This window comes from Ovis canadensis, chromosome 25 (assembly GCF_042477335.2).
Source record: "Ovis canadensis isolate MfBH-ARS-UI-01 breed Bighorn chromosome 25, ARS-UI_OviCan_v2, whole genome shotgun sequence".
In the NCBI taxonomy this organism is placed as follows: domain Eukaryota; kingdom Metazoa; phylum Chordata; class Mammalia; order Artiodactyla; family Bovidae; genus Ovis; species Ovis canadensis.
In genome coordinates, this window is record NC_091269.1 from 52,726,694 (window position 1) to 52,746,591 (window position 19,898).

Consider the following 19,898-nt stretch of genomic DNA (forward strand, 5'->3'; position numbering starts at 1 on the left):
GACCAAAGGAATAGGTTTTATTTTGCACAAAGCTGAGGAAGCCAGGCCAGAATGCCTGTTCTGTTCTCAGAGGAGGGCTGTCGTGTCACTGCCAGCTGCTGGGCAGCTCCAGCTCTGGTGCTCAAAAGCGATCTGAAAGAGAGGGGACAACCTGGGGGGTGAGTGAACGGGCACTGACTGCCGCCTGCCCTCCCCTGCCAGTCCCCCAGGGACTCCTGCGCCAGGAACACAGAGCTCACGGAGGAGGCAGCTGCTCTCCGTCAGGGTGTTGCGGACTCTGCTGGGTGCCCTTTCCTGATGCTGGGCTACAGCAACCCTGGGGGTGTGGGCAGACAGCTCTCTGGGGGAGTCGGGGGGGAGTCCTCCCAATTCTGTCTCAAGGAGAAGCGGGAGACTCCCTGGCTTGTCCATGGAGTGGAGCAGTTGTCCCCACTGCTGCCCAGTCCCAGAGGCTGTCATCTCCGCTACCCGAGCTGCTCACCATCTCCATCTCCCAGGAGGTCGGGGATCGGGCTGAAGGGCCCCGGGGGCAAGTTCCAGGCCAGCTCCTCCAGCTGACTCAGCAGGCCTTTGACTTCCGCCTCCAGGTGCTCCACCGTCTTCTCCACTGTCTAGAGCGAGGAGAGAAGGCGGAGGACAGCAGGGTTGTGAAAGACAAGAGTGAGGTCAGTCTTGCTCCATCAGCCACATCCTCCGGGGCCCGTGGCAGTCAAGTAGGGGGCAGCCGGAAGGGAACTAGGTGCCGGGGGACCTGGGTCCTCCTGGTTCAGGCACTGCCCCCATCTGCCTCTCAGCTCCCAGATGACAGGATTCGAGGGGCTCACTCAAGGCCACTCCTGGCTGTGGCGCTCAGGGGTTTCGCTTAATCACTGGGTTGGGGCGTGGATGGACTTTGGGATCCCTTTTCCCATTTCAAGATGACACCACTGGGAGCTCACATTTCTTTTGTTGCCCCGCCCCCTGGTGGCGACTCTGCCAAATGACCGTTTTGGCATTTTGAAATTTTCTTTATTCAGGGTTCTTAACTTTTTTTGTAAATGAACCCCTTTAGTAGTCTGGTAAAACCTATAGACTCCCATCAGAAGAATGCTTTCATTGAGAAAATAAAATATATAGGATTTCCAATGATATAAAATGCATTAAAATATTAAAGTATTTAAATTTTGATATAAAACGTATTACCTTAAGTAACAGCAGACCTAACAACTACTGAATTTTTGACACATTGATTAGAATAAATTGAGATATAAGTTGAGATATTCACAGTGACCATAATGGGATGAAATTATCTGATTTCTATTGATGACAGTATCAAGGTACAATTGTTTTTTGTCTATAGTGAATGACAGTGCTAAACTTCAGCTAAAGGTTTATGAAATAAAGTGCAGTTTTTTTCCCCCACACAAAACTATGGACCTTGGGTTACAAGCAGTAGCTGTATAACATAACACAGCAAGTGAATTTCCACCTTCTCATCTGGTGAATATGCAGAGATCTCCCGCTGGAGGCAAGCAAGTTCCCAGGGGAGGCAGGGTCTGCTGGGGGCTGGTCAGCCTAACAGTACAGGGAAGGCATGGAGATGTCTAACATGGTGGCCAGGGAGCAGGACTGGCCTAGATCACCCCAATTTTAAAAAACCAGATTGGCCTGAGCCCTCCCAAGCCACCACCAGCCTGGCAGATGGTCCTGAAGCTGCATGTCCTCCCAGGCCACCCTCATTACCTCCTCTATGACGTCCAGCCGACTGTGGAGAGCCACGTGTGTCTCACACCCTGCGCTCTGAGCTGAGTCTCCTCGGGAGGGGATGAAGGGTTCATCAGCTGTGGGAAAATAAGTCTTGTCACTGTGGGGCCCTCGGTTTCCCTGTAACATTAGAGTCTCTTACAAAGTACCTGGCTCAAAGGAGGTGAGTCCAGAAAACAGTCCAAAGAGAAGCCGAGAGAGCCAGGATGTGAATGTAGGGCTGCCCTACTCATTCATCTCCAGGGCCAGGGTCACCTCCAGACCCAAGTGGGCATCCTCAAGGAGGTGCGGCCTGAACTGGGTAAGAAAGGGAAGGGAAGGAATGTTTTAGCCAGAAAGAATGAGTGTGCAAAGACAGACATGAAGTAGCACGGGGTCGCGAAGAGTCGGACACGACTGAGCGACTTCACTTTCACTTCTCACTTTCATGCATTGGAGAAGGAAATGGCAACCCACTCCACTGTTCTTGCCTGGAGAATTCCAGGGATGGGGAAGCCTGGTGGGCTGCTGTCTATGGGGTCGCACAGAGTCGGACGTGACTGACACGACTTAGCAGCAGCAGCAGCGGCGTGGCTCAGTGCAGAAACCCTTGGGGGTTTGGAGTGGCTGGAAAGTACTGCGTGGCTGGGGGATGAGACTGCAGAGGTGGATGATGCAAACAAAGCCGGGGTCCTAATCTATCGATCATGATGTTCCAGGGGTTATTGTAACAGGGAGTCATGTAGTCATATATGAATTTTTAAAATTCAGAGAATGAATTGGAGAGATTCATCTTTAAAGGCAGGAAGTATCACAGTAATCGGCATAAGAACTGGCGAAAGGAGACCGCTGTAGGAAAAGAGGAAGAGTATGTGCGGAGATGTTTTAGAAATAGCATTATGCGCCACATGGTGTGCTCAACAAACGCGTAAACTCAGCCAGCCTCTACAACCGATGACTACCCACAGTTCACACATGAGGAAATTGAGAGGGGTGGAGTGACAGGTCCAGCGTCACACGGCCAGCAAGTGGAAGCTCTGAGGTTCAGCCTGTTCAACATCATTTTCCTCCCCACCGCTGGGTCCTCCTTGATTCTTCCTGGCACCAGCCACCTTCACACCAGAAGCCTTAGAGCCTGGTTTTGAGCTCACGTTGCAGGGTTGGTGGCTCTGAGATGTTTTCAGGGCATCCAAGTTGGCTGGGTCCTTGGAAAACACGGACAGTCAGGAAGGGGGACACTGCCCCAGAAACAAGGAGAAGCCAAGCACTTTAAAGAGGACGAAACAGCATGGCCTAAAGAGGCACTGAGGTCTAGCAAGGTCAAGACTGACACACGGAGCAACAGAGAAGCTGATGCCGAACGCCATCCCCGCGCTCTCAGTAAAGAGGCGCCAGCAGACCAGAGTCTAGTCGCGGTGGGAGGAGAAGGGAAGGGAAGGCCAAGAGAAGGAGACAGAGATCCCAGAAAGCATGCCCAACAAGCTCGGCTGCGAGTGGAGATCGGATCACGGTGTCTAAAGAAGTCTTTACTGTTACTTCCAGGTTGTTAAGCGTTGAAGAAACTAAACAACGCTTTTAGCCTGAAGACAGGAAGAACCCAGGAGAACTGAAAGGATGCAAGGCCACAGAGTCCAGAAATGGTGATGGGGGTGGGGGTGGGGGTCACGCGTGGAAGGGAGAGAGAGGACACACTGCAGAAACGGGTAAAAAGCTCTACTTAAAAGGGTCAAGAAGTTGAGCAAGTCCCACCTAATAACCGCTGTTCACTCGGTGAAGAGGGGACTCATCTGCTGAAAACTCCTGCAGGGTTAGCAGAGAGGAGAGTTCATTGTGAAGTTATCGGGAATTCTCTGAGCAGGCTGACAGACACAGCCACTAAAATGGGAGCCATGGCAAGAGTGCTTTCACCATGGAAACTGACAAACGCTTTGTTTCCCAAGAGCCAGTGTATCAGCACCCCTGGGTAAGAAGCTTGAGTAAAGAGAGGGGGTGAGGAGAATGACGGAAGCAGTTAGGAGGATGATTCGGAGTGACAGCGCCAAGGAAGCCCCACCCCAGCAGCTTAGCAGCAAAGACAGATGGGTGGACAAGCTGAAACCTGGGACAAGCTGAAACAAGGGATGAATGCGGTGACAGGCAGAGGAGAAAGGAGCTGAGGATTCAACCAGCCAGGGCTTAAGCGGCTGAGTTCTGGAGTCTAGCCTGAATAAGGAAGGGGAAAAGGCCAATAAGAGGACTGACAGTTGGGAGAAATGGAGGGGCTGAAGGCACTGGAGGTCTCAATGCAATGATAGGGTAACAGAATTTACTGCAATTTTAAAGAGATACTGCAATTTTTAGCCTGGAGAGGTGGAGCAACTTCACAGTGACAATACTAAGGCTGTGAGCATCTGAAGCAGAGTGGGGGTAAGAGTTATTGGACTTGATCTTTGTAAATGCAAAACTCTTGTAACTCTAAGACTTCATTGTTGGTTGGGTTGCCCAAGGGGACATATAAAGTTGCCTAGAAGGCAACAGCACCCAACTCCAGTACTCTTGCCTGGAAAATCCCATGGACGGAGGAGCCTGGTAGGCTGCAGTCCATGGGGTCGCCAAGAGTCGGACACGACTGAGCGACTTCACTTTCACTTTTCACTTTCATACATTGGAGAAGGAAATGGCAGCCCACTCCAGTGTTCTTGCTTGGAGAATCCCAGGGACGAGGGAGCCTGGTGGGCTGCTGTCTATGGGGTCGCACAGAGTCGGACACGACTGAAGTGACTTGGCAGCAGAAGACGGGCAGTCCTTGAGGTAAGGATGGAGATGATAAGCCATTTTGCTGGTGATGAATGTGTAACTCTGAAGGCTGGGTGACTTGTCCAAGATCACACAGTTGGCAAATGACTGAACCACAAGCACCCTGGCCTCCTCCTGGCCCCACTAGCTGGTCAGCCAGCTGGTTTTGTGGAGCTCTGCCAGAGTCCCCATGCCCTAAGAGTCTCTGGTCCTAACTCTATCTATCTGGACCCCAGCTCTTCCACACAGGGGTGAGAGCCAAGCACAAGGACAAAACCTCCTTTCACTCTGAGCATTTTTTGTGGAGAACAATTTCAGTTTTTACTTTCTGCTTTTTATTACATCCATCCACTGAACTTAGAAAAACCTCTTCAAAAAACACTGGTCTTGTTGACTTTGGGGGGGGAGGGGATGTTATAGTGGCACTTTGGTTATTTTTTTAAAAGGAGCCTTTTAGAGATCTCTCCTGAAATATTTAAGATACAATGCTATTATGTCTTGGCTTACTTCAAAATAATCCAGGCCTGGGAGTGGGAGGAGGCACGGGTGGGAGTGTTGGACATTGGTCAAGATTGACCAAGACTGGTAATTGTTGAAATTGAGAGACGGGGACATGGGGTAGGGGTTGGAGGGCTCACTCTGCTAGTCTACTTTTGTGTGCATGGTTTGAAACTTTCCACAATATAAGGCACTTGTCCAGTGAGGTTGCCAGCAAAAAGCATGAGTCGTGGTGGGCTTTGTGCATTGATACAAAAAGTTCTGGATGGGTGTTGGGGGGTGTTCTGAGAGACCCCACCTGGAGGGCTGTGCTCCATTCTGGGTCATTCACTGAGAGAAGGCTTTGGACAGGCAGAGGCAGGTCTAAAGGGGCCACTATGAAGGGACTCCAGATGTTGACTCATATGTCTCAGTTGAGAAAACTGGGGTGCTCAGCTAGAGAGAAAGGACTTGGAGGGGGCAGGCAGAGCTGTTCTCAGCCACACAGAGGCTGTCCTGGCCTAGGTCTGTGCCCACACACACCTTCTGCAGACTCTGCCCAGAGGGGCCTTTGGCCAAGCCTTTCCCCTGAACCCCACCTGCCCTTTCCCAGACCCTAAACGACTCTTCTCCCCCTCCCCCAAGCACTCAGGCCAGGAGGAAGCAGGGTGACCCTGCCGGCCAAGCGGGGCTCTATCAGCCCTCTAAGTCACGAGCAACATGAGTCTGCTCCCCTTGCTCAGCCTAAAACATCCTGTTCTCTGCGTGTCTATGATGAGGCCTGACTTGGCTCCTAGACCCCTCCAGGGAAGAAGCTGGGCTGAGACTGCGCTCCACATCACACGGCAGTAATCCGTCGCATCTGGACACAACTGCACCCCGGGCTGCGGCACAACTGTCTGTGAGCTCATCCAGGCCTCCCCGGGAGCTCTGCTGAGAGGGCGGGTGGGGGGTTGGGGGCTGGGGGTGGCTGGGAAGAGCCCGGCCACCCTGCCCCGCACCCTTCCCCATGGGGGTTCTCATGGCGTTGACCTCAAAGCCTGAAGGCAGAAAACACACGGCAAGCCTCCGTTCTCAGCTGCGCACTGGTGCAGCCAGTGGGAACTTCCTGCTCCCTGAGCCTCTGCTGCCTTCTCAGAACAAGGCTTTTGGGGCAGTGGCGAGGGCGAGGCACGCCCGAACAGATGCAGCGCACCCAAGGGTCACCTGTCTCTCAGACCTCAAGTGAGCTACCAGGACAGAACCGGGATGAGTCTAAGGACAAGTTGCTTGTCTGCCCAGAAACTCCAGCAAAGCAACAGTTAGGCAAGGACTCCCTTCGCGCTTTGCGCTGTCTTGCCAGTAAAGAGCTCATGATAATGCCCGCCGGCTTCACGGGGCTCCAGGGAAGCTCAAACCAGAGGAAGAAGAGTGGGGGAGGTGGCAGATTATCCCGCCTGACCACCGACGGCCAAGGCTGCGGTTCCCAGTTTTCCCTGCCTTTCTCTGCTCCCCCCGTCCCCTGCCTGGCCAGTTGGGGAATGGACCTTCTTGGATGCAAGGTTGTTTTCCTTGGTCTGGTGCCTGCTCAGGGCCTATGTGCACCCTGGACTGCGCCTTGGGTGGAACATCGTGAGAGCCGGCTGCCGGTGGGGGGTGGGGTGGGGTGGACCAGAGGCTCAGCGCAGGCAAGGGGTAGACTCCAGTTAAAGGGGCGTGGCCACTGGGCCCCCTCCCACTGACAGACATAGGAGAACTTTTTTTCCTCTAGACCTGAACACTCACGAAGAAAGTGCACAACTCAAATGATTTCTGACCCTGAAAAGTGCTGCTCTGACCAGCCACACTTGTAGACTGCGGCTTAATTCTATGTGACCACATTCAATATAATAAGTCTAATAAATGTGACCACATTCAATATTTGGATTAAAATTTCTGCTTCATTCCAAACCAGTGTTGTTTTTTTTTTAAGCAGAAGAATGCTATTTTCAAACAATTATATGAAGAACTCTAATCTGTGGACCTGCTCTGCCTGAAACAGGAGAAGGCTGCTTAAGCCCCCTCAGAGGGAGCTCAGATGCTGGGAAACTTTTATTTTGGGAGCGATATGTCATCTCCCCTGTTCTCTGGTCATTTTCCAGAGGTGGATTTGAGCCTTGCCGGTGACTCTGAGAGCTTACCAGTGCAGTCAGCGGGTGGTTAAAGTGAGGATACAAGCTGAGCTGCTGTAACAAAGAGCCCTCCGCCCCTCAGTCACACAAGTGTTTATTTCTTTCTCACTTATCAGTTCAGAGGTGGCCTGGCTGATGCTCCAGGTTGGCAGGCAACTCTGCTCCCCTCAAGGCCGTACAGAAAACCAGATTCCTTCCACCTCAGAATCCTACATTTTTTAATCCACTGGATTATAAAGTACTAGAACATTCCTAAACCCCCACCAGACCAAGGACTAGGAAGCCATCCAGGATAAACTTCTCTCCACATGCTCTGAACAGAACACAAGGTTGGGGTCCCACCTCCACTGCTGGCTGACTGTGCTCTTTGCCTCTCACTCAGAGTCTTCTGCAGGGGATCCTCCCTGCCCTGTCTACTGGCAGGACTGCTGCGCTGACTCAAGGGGATCCCGCATTTGAAGGCACCTGAGAACTGCCAGATGACGCGCAAATGCCAGGTGAGGCATTCGCCAGGTGGGCTGGAGACTGAGCAGGTCGGTGTAAGCCCCCGTGGCCTTCCCTCTCCACATGGAGCCAGTGCTCTTCACTAGGTAACTCTGGCCAGGTCTCCTCAAGGTGGGGAGGCATCTGCTCTGGGACTAAACTGTGCAGGGGCCCCCGGGGTGCTGGGAGGGGCTTCGCCAACAAGCACACCGGGGGTTCAAGGCTGACCGGATTTTCTGGGCTCTGTTATAAGCCAGTCCCACTTGCTAGATCCTCGGTTTCTCCACCTTTAGAATGGGTACAGCCCTACTCTATATTTGAATCCGCTATCAACATATGATCACTTATTACACGCCAAACTTTTTGTTCAGTGTTTACCTGCATTATTATCTCATTTAATTCTATCTGTAAGCTCAGTACTCCTACATCACTTTTTTATAGATTAGAAAACCAAAGAACAAAGAGGTTGAGACATGCGCAAGACTACACGGCTGGTAGGTAGTAGGGGCAGGATTTGAATCCTACCTGCCTGACACTATGCTGTGCTTTGGGAGTTCTGTGATGAGTTAAGGGCCTCCCACCTTGGGATCTCAGCTGCCTCCTCTGTAAAATGAGGGGCTGGACAAGCATGGGGCAAAAGGGACCTGTACACAGGACGCCTGTGCACCTGGCCTGGGGCCCAACAAGAGCCCAAATGTGTACATTGGATCAAATTGTCTTTGAGAGTTTCACTCCCCATCATCCATTTTTGTAAGAAGAAACGCAGTGATCCTTACCACGCATGCTACGTGCTAAGTCACGTCGGCTGTGTCCACGCACGCTACGTGCTAAGTCACGTCGGCTGTGTCCGACTTTTTGCGACCCCATGGACTGTAGCCTGCCAGTTTTCTCTCAGTCTACCCTGTCCATGCGATTCTCCAGGCAAGAATACTGGAGTGGGTTCCCATGCCCCCCTCCAGGGGATCTTCCTGATCCAGGAGACTTCAGTCTCCTGCATTGGCAGGCAGGTTCTTTACCACTAGTGCCACCTGGGAAGATGTCTCAACATAGCTCGAGCATCTTCTTTCACCCAAAGCAAAAAAGCAGAATCCCAGTGGAAGACAGTCCACAGGGACCCGGAGTGACGGTGGATTCCTGTAGGCCCCGAGGCATGGATGAGAATGGCTAAATAGCAAAACAGAAAAGGACCTCAGCTGAAGTCTTAACTTAAAAAAAAAAATTCTCTACAAATAACACAGAACCGTCTATTTCACTCAACACATAAAAGACTTTATAGAGCAATATGAAAAATCCTAATACCACAATTGAAAAGGCCAAGACAATTCACAAGAATTAGACATGACCAATATTCTTTTGAAAAAAAAAATATCCAACCTTGGCAGTAATCAAAGAAGTGAAAATTAAAGCAATAAATCATCTTAAAGTATTCTCGCAAAAAAAGTCTACTTGGAATTATACGATGCTTCAAGATCTAATTACCAGTTTATAGACAATACAGGGAAAAGGAGAACATTTAAATGACATACAGAAGATGCACTCAGCTAAAATTTAAATGTGAAAAGCCATAGGGCCAGCAACGTAGTTTCTTTACCAAATACATTTTAAGAAAAAAGAAAAGAACCTTCTAAAGAAACTTAAAACTTACTACAAGAAACTTAATGGACATATCAACCAAAACCCAAATGTATCCACCTTATTTGAATCAAACAGACCAAATATAAAACATGACACAATTAGGGACATGAATACTGACTAGACATTTGATGATATTAAGGAGTTATTGTTCATTTTTAGGGGTGACAGTGGTATTTTAGTTACTAAAAGATTATTGATGCTTTAATAATATATAAGGTAGTACTTATAGATGAAAATATTTAGTGCCTGGAGTTTCCTGTAATCTGAGGGAGGGGAGAGAAGGTGGATTAGACGAATTAAGATGTCAGGAATCCATGGAGGTTCCTTACACTATTCTGTGTGTATAGCCAAAAGATTTGATAATCAACAGTTAAAAAAAAATGATATAATTGTCTGAAGTCTGAAAGGTTATGTAAAACAATGTTTGAACACAATGTGAAATTACATAAATACATTTATACTTTCTTCTTTCTTTTTTTCTTAATCTGAAGCAATGAGCATGACCAGGAAGAAAATAATGTTTAAAATGGCTTTAAGACAAAACGTATGTACCACTCATAGCTAAGGGGCCACAGAAGGTCAGCCACTGTGGGCAGTGGCCAGCTCCTCCCTCTGGGGGAGCACAGACTCGGCTTTGTCCCCTCAGCTCCTGGAGGTGGGACTCTGCAAAGAGGGGGCAGGCAGTGGGCCAGGGAAGTAGGGGGTGGGCGGATGGCACTGTGGGCCGAACTCTATGCTGGGTGGTCTCAGCCACTCCTCACTCAGCCTGTGAGGAAGGGGTTGTTGGCCCTCCGTTGCCAGCCTCAGTGGAGAAGCTGGCTCAGGGAGGTCAGTGGAGCTGTCTGAGGGCGCGAGGGAAGGAGCCAGTGTGTGTTGACAGGTGTTCTGCGCTGGGCACTTCCCTTTGCTCCAGTTCTCTGGGTGGCTACCATTCTCCCCAACTTACAGAAGAGGAAATAGCTTCAGAGAGGTGACATGACTCACCCAAGGCCACTCAGCCGGGGGCTGGCCAGGAGCAGGACTGGCCTCAGCCCTTTCCCTGGTGCTCCCGGTTCCCTGCCAGGGGAGCTTCCACCCTAACACGGGGCACTTCCACCAGCTCCAGGTGGATGGGGGAGCAGCCTGACACAGGGCAAGGGTGTGGCTGAGGGGGCGGGAGAGCTGCATGCCTGGGCAGACTGGGCCTTCCCCTCACCTGTACAGCTGTGAGCATCAGCCGTCTCTGGTTGAGGTTGGCAAGAGAGCTTGGGTAAATGTCAACTGTAAAGTTCTACACAGAGTGCAGAGTCTTGGGGTGGTGGAAGGAACACCTATGCATACGGGACAGTTGGTCCTGCAGCCTTCCTGTCCGAGCCTCACCTGCGAGGGGACAGCTCTAAGGCTGCTGTCGGGAGCTAGAGGGGATAAAGCACGGCAAGGAACCCAGCCGGGAGCACCCAGAGGGCCTCTCCTTCCTGCGGCCTCCTCCCCACCCACCCAAGGCTGCTCAGGCCCTCTGGGAAAGCTCTCTGAAAGGCTGACAACTGGCCTCCTCTCCTCTACTGCAGGACCTCCTCAGACTACCAGGCAGGTGAAGCCGAGGCCTCCAGGGGCCGCCTGCCTGGCCCCTACCAGCTGGGCCGGACCAGACCGGGGTCATCTGCCTGTTGGAGCTCAGCATCCCAGTGAATTCCCCAGGAAAGGAGGCCTGGGTGCTTCGCAGGCCGCCCCACCCCGCAGACCTCACGGTTCACCTCCGGACCCTGGCCCCCTCCTCCCTCTCCTCCCCACCCGGGGCACTGGGTTTCTCCACCCTCTCTCCTTTTTCTGTTTCTTTCGGATCTCCCTCTCTTGCCATTTAATTCCTCTGTTTCTTTCCCACTAAACTCCTTTTGCTGTCCTCATTCATAGTTCACACCCATCTGTTTACCTCCGAAATCTTTCTGTCCCAGCCTCTCCCTTTCCCTCTTTATTCGTTCCGTTTTCCATGTTCCTCTGCCTCTATCTCTCTGCCTTTTTCTGTTTCGTCTTTCCTTTCTCTCTCCCCATCGCTCTCTCTCCCTCCCTTTATCTCCCTCTTTCTCCATCTCTCTCTCTCTCCGTCTGGCTCCGTCCCCATCTCCCTCCCTCTCTTCTGCTCCTTCCTCGCGGTCCGCGGACTCCCTAGCCCTCGCCCCGCTCCCGGGCCCCACTCACCGGCGAAGGCGCCCGCGGCGCGGAGCAGGGCGAGCCCGGCCAGTGCGCAGAGCAGGGGCCGCATGCTGCCGGCCGGCGGAGCGCAGCGCCGCTTCTGCCTGCGGCCGCGCTCCCCGCCCTCCCCGGGATCGCGCCGGCCCGCCTGGGAGGAAATGCTCGCAGTTTCAGCCAAGATTCCTGGGCGGCTCCGGGCTTTCTGGCTCCAGCGAGCCCGCCCCCTCCAGAGACCCCGCGAGCGGAGGGGCGATGTGCCAGGCTGGGCGTCTCCCCAGGAAGGGGCCGCGCTCTGAGCCCCCCGCGCCTCCCCCTGGGCCCGAGCACAGAACAGAGGATGATGGAACCGGGGGCCCAGTGATCCGTTATGAGCCCATTTCACAGACCAGCAACTTGCAGTTTCCAGAAGGGCCACCCACGCCTGTGGCACAGGATCTGAATCCCTAACTTCACGGAGTAATCAGCTCTGATGACATCAGATAGTGCCGCTCTGAGAGGGAGGCTCAGAAACGGAGCGTCTGTCTTCCACAGAAATTTTGTCCTTCTAAAGGAGTAACAGTATTGTTAAAAGATACTTACCAAAGGAATATAGTGGATTTGTTATTGATCCGGGTTCTTAAATAGAAATTGATGGGGACTTCCCTGGTGGTCTGGTGGTTAAGAATCCACCTTGCAATGAAGGAACCTGAGTTTGATCCCTGTTCAGGGAACCAAGATCCCACACGCTGAGGAGCAACTAAGTCTGTATGCCACAGCTGCTGAGCCCTAATGCCACAAGTCGAGAGTCCCTTTGCCGCAATGGAAGATCCCACATGACGGCAACCAAATAAATTTAAAAAAAGAAATTGATAAAATGCCACATCAGGCAAGACCTTATTGGATCTCTTACCTAAGCACGCCAAATAATAGGTATGGGTGCCCTTGCTTGCTCCCTGGGGGAGGGGGTGAGCTGGTCCCTAAATGGCTCCAGGGTTGGGGTGGATGTGCCTGGGCTGGAGGGGTATGTTTAGGAGGTCTGCCCACTCTCTTGGTGTGGTGAATAGTACCTTGCTTTTGTTTCTGAACCCTCTGAAGTGGCAGTTGGGTTTTTGGTCTTTTTGTATCTTCTTGTTTCTAGTTTGTACAACCATACAGCTACTTTTAGTCCCCTATAGTTTCTTTGTATTTTGTTGCTGGAGAAAACAGTTTGTCCAGGAGCAAGCACTGCAGCAAAGGGTCCCAAGTCCCAGCCTGTCTCAGGTTGAGGTGTACTAACATAGAATGATCTCTAAAATTTGATGAGATGAGGATGAAAATAAAAGCATGAAAGTAAAAATCCCCAAATATAGGCTTCCCTGATGGCTCAGCTGGTAAAGAATCCGCGTGTAATGTGGGAGACCTGGATTCGATCCCTGGGGTGGGAAGATCTCCTGGAGAAGGGAACATCTACCCACTCCAGTATTCTGGCCTATACAGTCCACGGGATTGCAAAAAGTTGTACAGGACTGAGTGACTTTCACTTTCCATATATTATTCAGTTCCATGCAGTTCCATGTATACACATTTTGTCTGAATTTATATTAGGAACCGCACAGACAAGGAACTGGAAGAGTTTACCAAGCTGAGGGAACTGGACTGGAATCTAGCTAAGCTGGCCTCTTGCTGGATATGCCAATGATTCTTACTAAGCCCAAAGTAGGGGCCAGCCACTGAGAGCAGGGCTCCAAGGCACACCCAGTTACTCTGCAGTCTAGATTGGAATTGTGCTGCAGGTGGCGCTATTTACATAAAATGCTTCCGCAGTGGGAAGACTTGAAATTGTATGTACAGGCAGCCCTGTACATTTTTGCACACTGGATATTTATCTTTTAATATTTTGACAGTTTGATGATGAAAAAAATTACCTTGTTATTTTTATTTACATGTTATTTTTTATGAGTAAAGTGGAGTTTTATTTGCCTATTCAAATACTTTTTTTTCTATTTTCCCTCTTTCCTTTATGTATTCTGATTATTAATCTGATATATTAATATCATCAAGGAGATCAAACCAGTCAATCCTAAAAGAAATCAACCCTGAATATTCAATGGAAGGACTGATGCTGAAGATGAAGCTCCAGTACTTTGGCCACTTGATGTGAAGAGCCAATTCATTGGGAAAGAGCCTGATGCTGGGAAAGACTGAGGACAAGAGGAGAAGGGGGCGGCAGAGGAGGAGCTGGTTGGATGGCATCATTGACCTAGTGAAAACCATGTATTTTCAGAGAAGATATATTTGATTAGATCAGAAAGCTGCAGACCCCAGGTTGGAAGGCAGGTAGACCAGATTCTAAAATTCATGCTCTGAAGCATCATCAGGCCCCAGGTAAGTAACTAGGTACTGAGGAAATCTGGAGGGAGGTGGAGGTAGAAGAGGGCAGATTGGGTCTTTGGAGGCTCAGAGTGGCAAGTTCTTAAGTTAGGGAAAGATGACCCATAACTGCCTGCTTAGTTAAAGTGCTATAATGCGCGAAGTCATCCTTTCCTCTCATGCTTCCGCCCTGGCAGTTACCACCAAGATCCACAGTTGAACCCTCACTCGGAGTATGACGCTTGGAGAAGTCAGGGGGTGGCCTTAGGTCACACAGAAATGTGGAGACTTGCTCCCAGGATACCCATGCACCCACTGGCAATGCTGCAGGATGTGTGTGGCCTCCCAGGCTGGCCTGTTGAGGTGCTAAAAGTGGGTAGGGGGCATCTGGCAGGGCTTGCTCCCCCGGCCCACGCCCAAAGGCAAGGGGCCAAGCAAACGGTTAGTGGGAGCTGGCCATCTCTCTGGAGGTGGAGCGGAGGAGAGGGACTGCCAAGCTGGAAGGGGCTCAGTGGCTGGGAGGGCCAGAGTCCACAAAAGCCTCCTTGTCTTCTTGTCTCTGGGCAGACAAGACTGGTTCCAGAAAGGTCTTAGCTCCGCAGGGACCAGGTCAACCCTCCTCCGCACAGATGGAACAGGGCTGCTAGCCCATGGCCACACAAGCTACAGGCAGAGAGAACGAACCAGGGGAGTGTGGGTATAGATGCCTCTGCAGAGGACAGAAGGTGCAGGGGCCCTAACCAGGTGAGATTTAAGAAGTCTTTTGTGTTTTGTTTTTGTTTAAGACTCTATCCCCTTTCTGGCAAACAGTCCCAAATCCTCCCAGGCAGGGGAAGATGTAGGAAGGTAGGGAAATCTGCTGTGTACAGGCCTAATGTTAACCAGTATACCATCAGCAATTGTCGTCCTAAATGGCGACATTCACTGATGCTGCCGTTCATTGATTCCGACTTTATGTCAAGTACCGTTCCAAGCACTGTGTGCTTGTTTCTCAGTCCATCCTGGCTGGTACTGTATGAGCGGCGTTCTGTGGTTATCCCAGAGGTTGGTAAGGGCAGTTTCCCACCCAGTGTTTTTTGAAGTGTGATGAATCCACATTTAAAAGTGGAGGAAACCAGCTTAAAGGTATCCTACCTGCTTAGTTTTGAGACTTTTTTTGCACAGATTCACATTTCTCAGCGTCAGTTCAGTCCATTGTCAAAGCCACAGACATTTCCCAACAAAGTGTTCACTTAGGACTCCAGGGTCCTGTGGCCTTGGCGGGTAGGGAGTCGTCTGGCATGTCCCCCAGCTCTGTGAGAACCTTATCAGTGTTCTCTGGGGGCAATGATCTCATTTTGCTCAAGACTGGAGCTGGAATAAAATATAAGCTAAGGACACTCTGTGCACTGATGTGGGTTCTTGGACACTTTAATCAGCAGAAGGTGATAAGAGGCCAGATGGGAAATGCAGGCAAAGCTTGACTCGGTCTCGGACTTGTGCTGTAGCAGAAGGGAGTGAAAACAAGTAACAGGTGTCTTTGCTTGCTCCCTGAGGGAGGGGGAGCTGGTCCTTTAAATGGCAGGGGAGGGGCAGACTGGAAGTTGAATTAGAAGTGTGGCTTGGGTGGTGTGCCCACCCGCTCGGTGGTGCTGTAGGCAGGGCTCACGCACAATATCCTGCTTTTGTTTCTAACACCTCCTAAAACGCTGTTGGGTTTATAGTCTTTTTGTATCTTATTTTGATTCACCTTTCTAACACGTGGGCTTCCTCGATAGCTCACTTGGTAAAGAATCCACCTGCAATGCCAGAGACCCCGGTTCAATTCCTGGGTCAAGAAGAGCCTCTGGAGAAGGGATAGGCTACCCACTCCAGTATTCTTGGACTTCCCTTGTGGCTCACCTGGTAAAGAATCTGCCTGCAATGTGGGAGTCTTGGGTTCAATCCCTGGGTTGGAAAGATCTCCTGGAGAAGGGAAAGGTTACCCACTCCAGTATTCTGGCCTGGAGAATTCCACAGACTATACAGTCCATGGGGTCACAAAGAGTTGGACACGACTAAGCGACTTTCCCTCATTCTGACATGTGCGAGATGGTATCTCAGTATGGTTTGATTTGCATTTCTCTTGGACTTCCCTGCTGATCCAGTGGTTAAGAATGCACACTTGCATTGTAGGGGGCATAGTTTCGATCCTTGGTCACAGAAGTTAGGCATTGTACATGCATGCACACTGAGTTGCTTCAGTCATGAGTTGTGTTCACTCTTTGCAATCCTATGCACTGTAGCCCACCAGGCTCCTCTGTCCATGGGATTCTCCTGCTAAGAATACTGGAGTGGGTTGCTGTGCCCTCCTCCAGGGGATCTTCCTGACCCAGGGATCTAACCCATATATCCTGCGGTTCCTGCATTGCAGGTGGATTCTTTACCACATGGTGCAGCATCCCTCTCCACCACAATCTGATTTGCATTTCCTTGATGATTAGTGATGTTAAACATCTTTTCATGTGTCTATTGACTGTCTGTATGTCTTCTTTGGAAAAATGTCTGTCTAGATATGCCCATTTTAAAATCAGATTGTTTGTATGAATGGAGTTGTATGAGTTCTTTATATATTTTGGGTATCAGGGACCTTCTTGGTGGCACAGTGGATAGGAATCTGCCTGCCAGTGCAGGAGACACATGTTCAATCCCTGGTCTGGGAAGATTCCACATGTGGTGGAGCAACGAAGCCCATGAACCACAGCTGCTGAGCCTGTGCTCTAGAACCTGAGAGCCACAACTACTGTGGCCGCATGCCTTAGAATCTGAGGCCGCAACTACTGTGGCCGCATGCTGCAGCTGCTGAAGCCCATGCACCTGTAGCCTGTGATCTGCAACAGGAGAAGCCACCACAATGAGAAACCTGAGCACCGCAACAAAGAGTAGCCCCCACTTGCCAAACTAGAGAAAGTCTGCCTAAAGCGGTGCAGACCCAGTGCAGCCAAAAGTAAATAAATAATACTTTTTAAAAAGGCACTGTATACACACACACAAGTATAAAATATATCTTATTTTATATCATTTGCAAATATCTACTCCCAGTTGATATGGGCTTTCCTGGTGGCTCAGACAGTAAAGAATCCACTTGCAATTCAGGAGACCTGGGTTCGATCCCTGGGTTGGGAAGATCCCCTGGAGGAGGTCATGGCAACCCACTCCAGGATTCTTGCCTGGAGAATCCCCATGGCCAGAGGAGCCTGGCGGGCTACAGTTCATGGGGTCACAAAGAGTTGGACATGACTGAGCGACTAAGCACTGCACAGTTGGTAGGTGGCCTTTTCCTTCACTGTGCAAAAACTTTTTAGCTTGATATAGTCCCATTTGTTTATTTTTGTTATTTTGCCTGAGACACATCAAAAAAGGATATTATCAATACAGGTGTTATAGAGCTTATTGCCTGTTTTCTTCTAGAAGTTTTATAGTTTTAGGTCTTACATTTAATTCTTTAATCCATTTTGAATTCATTTTTGTGCATAATTTGAGAGAGTAGTCCAGTTTGATTCTTTTGCACGTGGCTGTTCGGTTTTCCTAACATCATGTCAATGAGGTTTTCTTCCCCCATTGTATATTCTTGCCTCCTTCAGCATAGATTGGATTCATTTCTAAGCTCTATTCAGTTCCCTTGATCTGTGTGTGTGTTTTTGTTCCAGTACCACACTGTTTTGATTACTGTAGCTTTGTAGTATAATTTGAAATCATAGAGCATGTTACCTTCAGCTTTGTTCTTCTTTCTCAAGGTTATTTTGGCTATTCAGGGTCTTTTGTGCTTCTGTACAAATTTTAGATTTGTTCTAGTTCTGTGAAAAATATTCTTGGCATTTTGATAAGTATTGCATTGAACCTGTAGCCACTATGGAAAACAGTATAGAGATTCCTCAAAATATTAAAAATATAATTACCATATGATCCAGCAATTCCACTCCTGGGTAGTTATCCAAAGAAAACAAAAACCTATCTATCCCTGCATTCATTACAGCGTTATTTACAATGGCCAAGATATGAAAGCAACCTAATTCTAAGTGAAAGTCACTCAATCATGTCTGACTCTGTGACCCCATGGACTATACAGTCCGTGGAATTCTCCAGGCCAGAATACTGGAGTGGGTAGCTGTTCCCTTCTTCAGAGGATCTTCCCAACTCAGGGATCGAACCCAAGTCTCCTACACTGCAGGCGATTCTTTACCAGCTGAGCCATGCGGGGAGCCCAGAAAGCGACCTTAGTGTCCACTAATAGATGAGATGTGTGTACGTGTGTGTGTATATCTATCTGCACACAAAATGGAATATTAGTCATAAAAAGAATGAAATCTTACCATTTTTGACAACATGGTCCACCTGGATGGTATTATGCCTAGTGAAAGAAGCTAGAGAAAGACAGATACTGTATAATTTCACATATATGTGGAGTCTAAAACCAAGTGAACAAACAGAAGCAGAATATAGCAAAACAGAAGCAGAATTATAGATACAGAGAGCAAAAAGATGGTTATCAGAGGCGTGGAGGTTGGGACAGGAAAAAAATAGATGAGAGAGATTAAGTACAAACTGCCAGTTGGAAAATAAGTGAGTGACAGATATGAATTGAATAGAGTAGGGAATTAGAGTCAATTAGGTAATATCTTTGCATGGTGCCAGATGACAACTAGGCTTATCATGGTGATCATTTTGAAATGTATAGACACATCAAATCACTAAGGTGAGTAACAGGAGCTAAGACAGTGTTGTTGATCAATGATACTTTGAAAAATGCAATCACACAAACTCATAAAAAAAGAGATCAGATGTGTGGGTGGTCAGAGGCGGAACTGGATGAAGGCAGTCAAAATGTACACCTCCCAATTATAAGATAAATAAGTAATAAGGTTGTAATGTACAAAATGATAAATATAGTTAACACATTAACACTGATGTATGTTATATATTGTATGAAAGTTGTTCAGAGTGTAAATTCTATGAGTTCTCATTAATGAAGAATTTTTCTCTATTAATTTTGGATCTATATGAGATGATGGATGTTCACTAAACATTGCAATGATCATTTCATGATGCATATATAAGTCAAATCATTATGCTGTGCACCTTAAACCTACACAGTGCTGTATGTCGGTAAATCTGTAAGTAAATAAATTAAATGAATGGATTCTATCTATGTACACCAGTGTGGAATTACCTGCAAGATTTACTGTTGAATAAAGAAAGCAAGTTGCAGAAAAATGTGCACAATACAATCTCATCACGAACCTAAGTACATCTGTGAATCTGTATGCATGTATATTATATACTATTTTATACATGTCTCTCTCTATATAACTGATACCTAGAAAAAAATGCACAGTCAGCTGCTAAAGGTGCAATCACTGTTATTATACACAGGAATTAGGATGACAGAGAGGTACTAATTAACTGGCAATTTTGTGTCAGACATTTCTTATTGTTGAATGATCTGATGTGTTACAGCAAGCATGGGATATCTTTGTAGTGGCAGTAACAACTCCTGTTGTAGCCCCACTCCTCCTTGTCCAGGAAAGGAAACTGAGAAAGGGCCAGAGAAAGGGCCTTGCCCAAGTCTAGCTGGGAGGTTAGCAGAGGGATGAGAAGTGGATGAGAAAGCAAGGCTGGGAGGGACCAGAAGTGAGTAGACGACAGCCAGTTGGGGAGACCATGTAGAAAATGTAAGGGAGAAAAGGGGCTGGGCCCTGCCTCCGCACGCTCTGAAAGCTCCGTGGTCCTTGAGAAAGTGGAGAGCAGAGTTCTGGGCCCCAGCATAGGACACAGATCCTGAGTGTGAAGGACCTGGTGGCCACGATGCCAACTGAGGAAATGATGCTGAGGACAAGCTAACTGCAGCTAAGGGTGAAGAGACATGGAGTGAGTGCCAGCGAGCAGGCCGGAACAGCCCAGGACCCACTCATTCCACCTTCATTGCCCTCGTTTTATGAATGGGACTGAGAACAGATAAGAAACCTATCCAAGGTCACACTGGACTCCAAAGCCCGTTCCTCACTGTGGACGTGCCTCTGGATACGAAAAGTGCATTTTACTAGGAGTTGATTCCCAAACTAGCGTATGACACTTACCTACACTTACCTAGGCCTTGAACATCCTTTAAAAAAATCACACTTAAATTGAGAATTTTTGCAA

At 49.1% G+C, this 19,898-nt stretch overlaps 1 protein-coding gene across 1 annotated transcript; it reads right to left on the minus strand.

Annotated features, from left to right (window-relative positions):
- PLAC9 (placenta associated 9) lies at window positions 1-11,774 on the minus strand. The gene is made up of 4 exons (XM_069572254.1): window positions 11,418-11,774; window positions 1,723-1,820; window positions 482-611; window positions 1-132 (listed from the first exon to the last, which is right to left on the minus strand). The coding sequence occupies exons 1-4, from the start codon at window positions 11,479-11,481 to the stop codon at window positions 122-124; spliced, it is 303 nt and encodes a 100-aa protein (XP_069428355.1). The 5' UTR covers window positions 11,482-11,774; the 3' UTR covers window positions 1-121.
- Between the last annotated feature and the right edge of the window lie 8,124 nt (window positions 11,775-19,898).

What these genes read in the sequence shown, in the direction of transcription:
- PLAC9 (XM_069572254.1), bottom strand. Translation starts at nt 11,481, where the DNA reads ATGCGGCCCCTGCTCTGCGCACTGGCCGGGCTCGCCCTGCTCCGCGCC. An exon ending in CGCCGCGGGCGCCTTCGCCG is followed by an intron (nt 1,821 to 11,417) that starts GTGAGTGGGGCC and finishes ATTTTCCCACAG; the next exon opens with CTGATGAACCCTTCATCCCC. An exon ending in GGCTGGACGTCATAGAGGAG is followed by an intron (nt 612 to 1,722) that starts GTAATGAGGGTG and finishes TCCTCGCTCTAG; the next exon opens with ACAGTGGAGAAGACGGTGGA.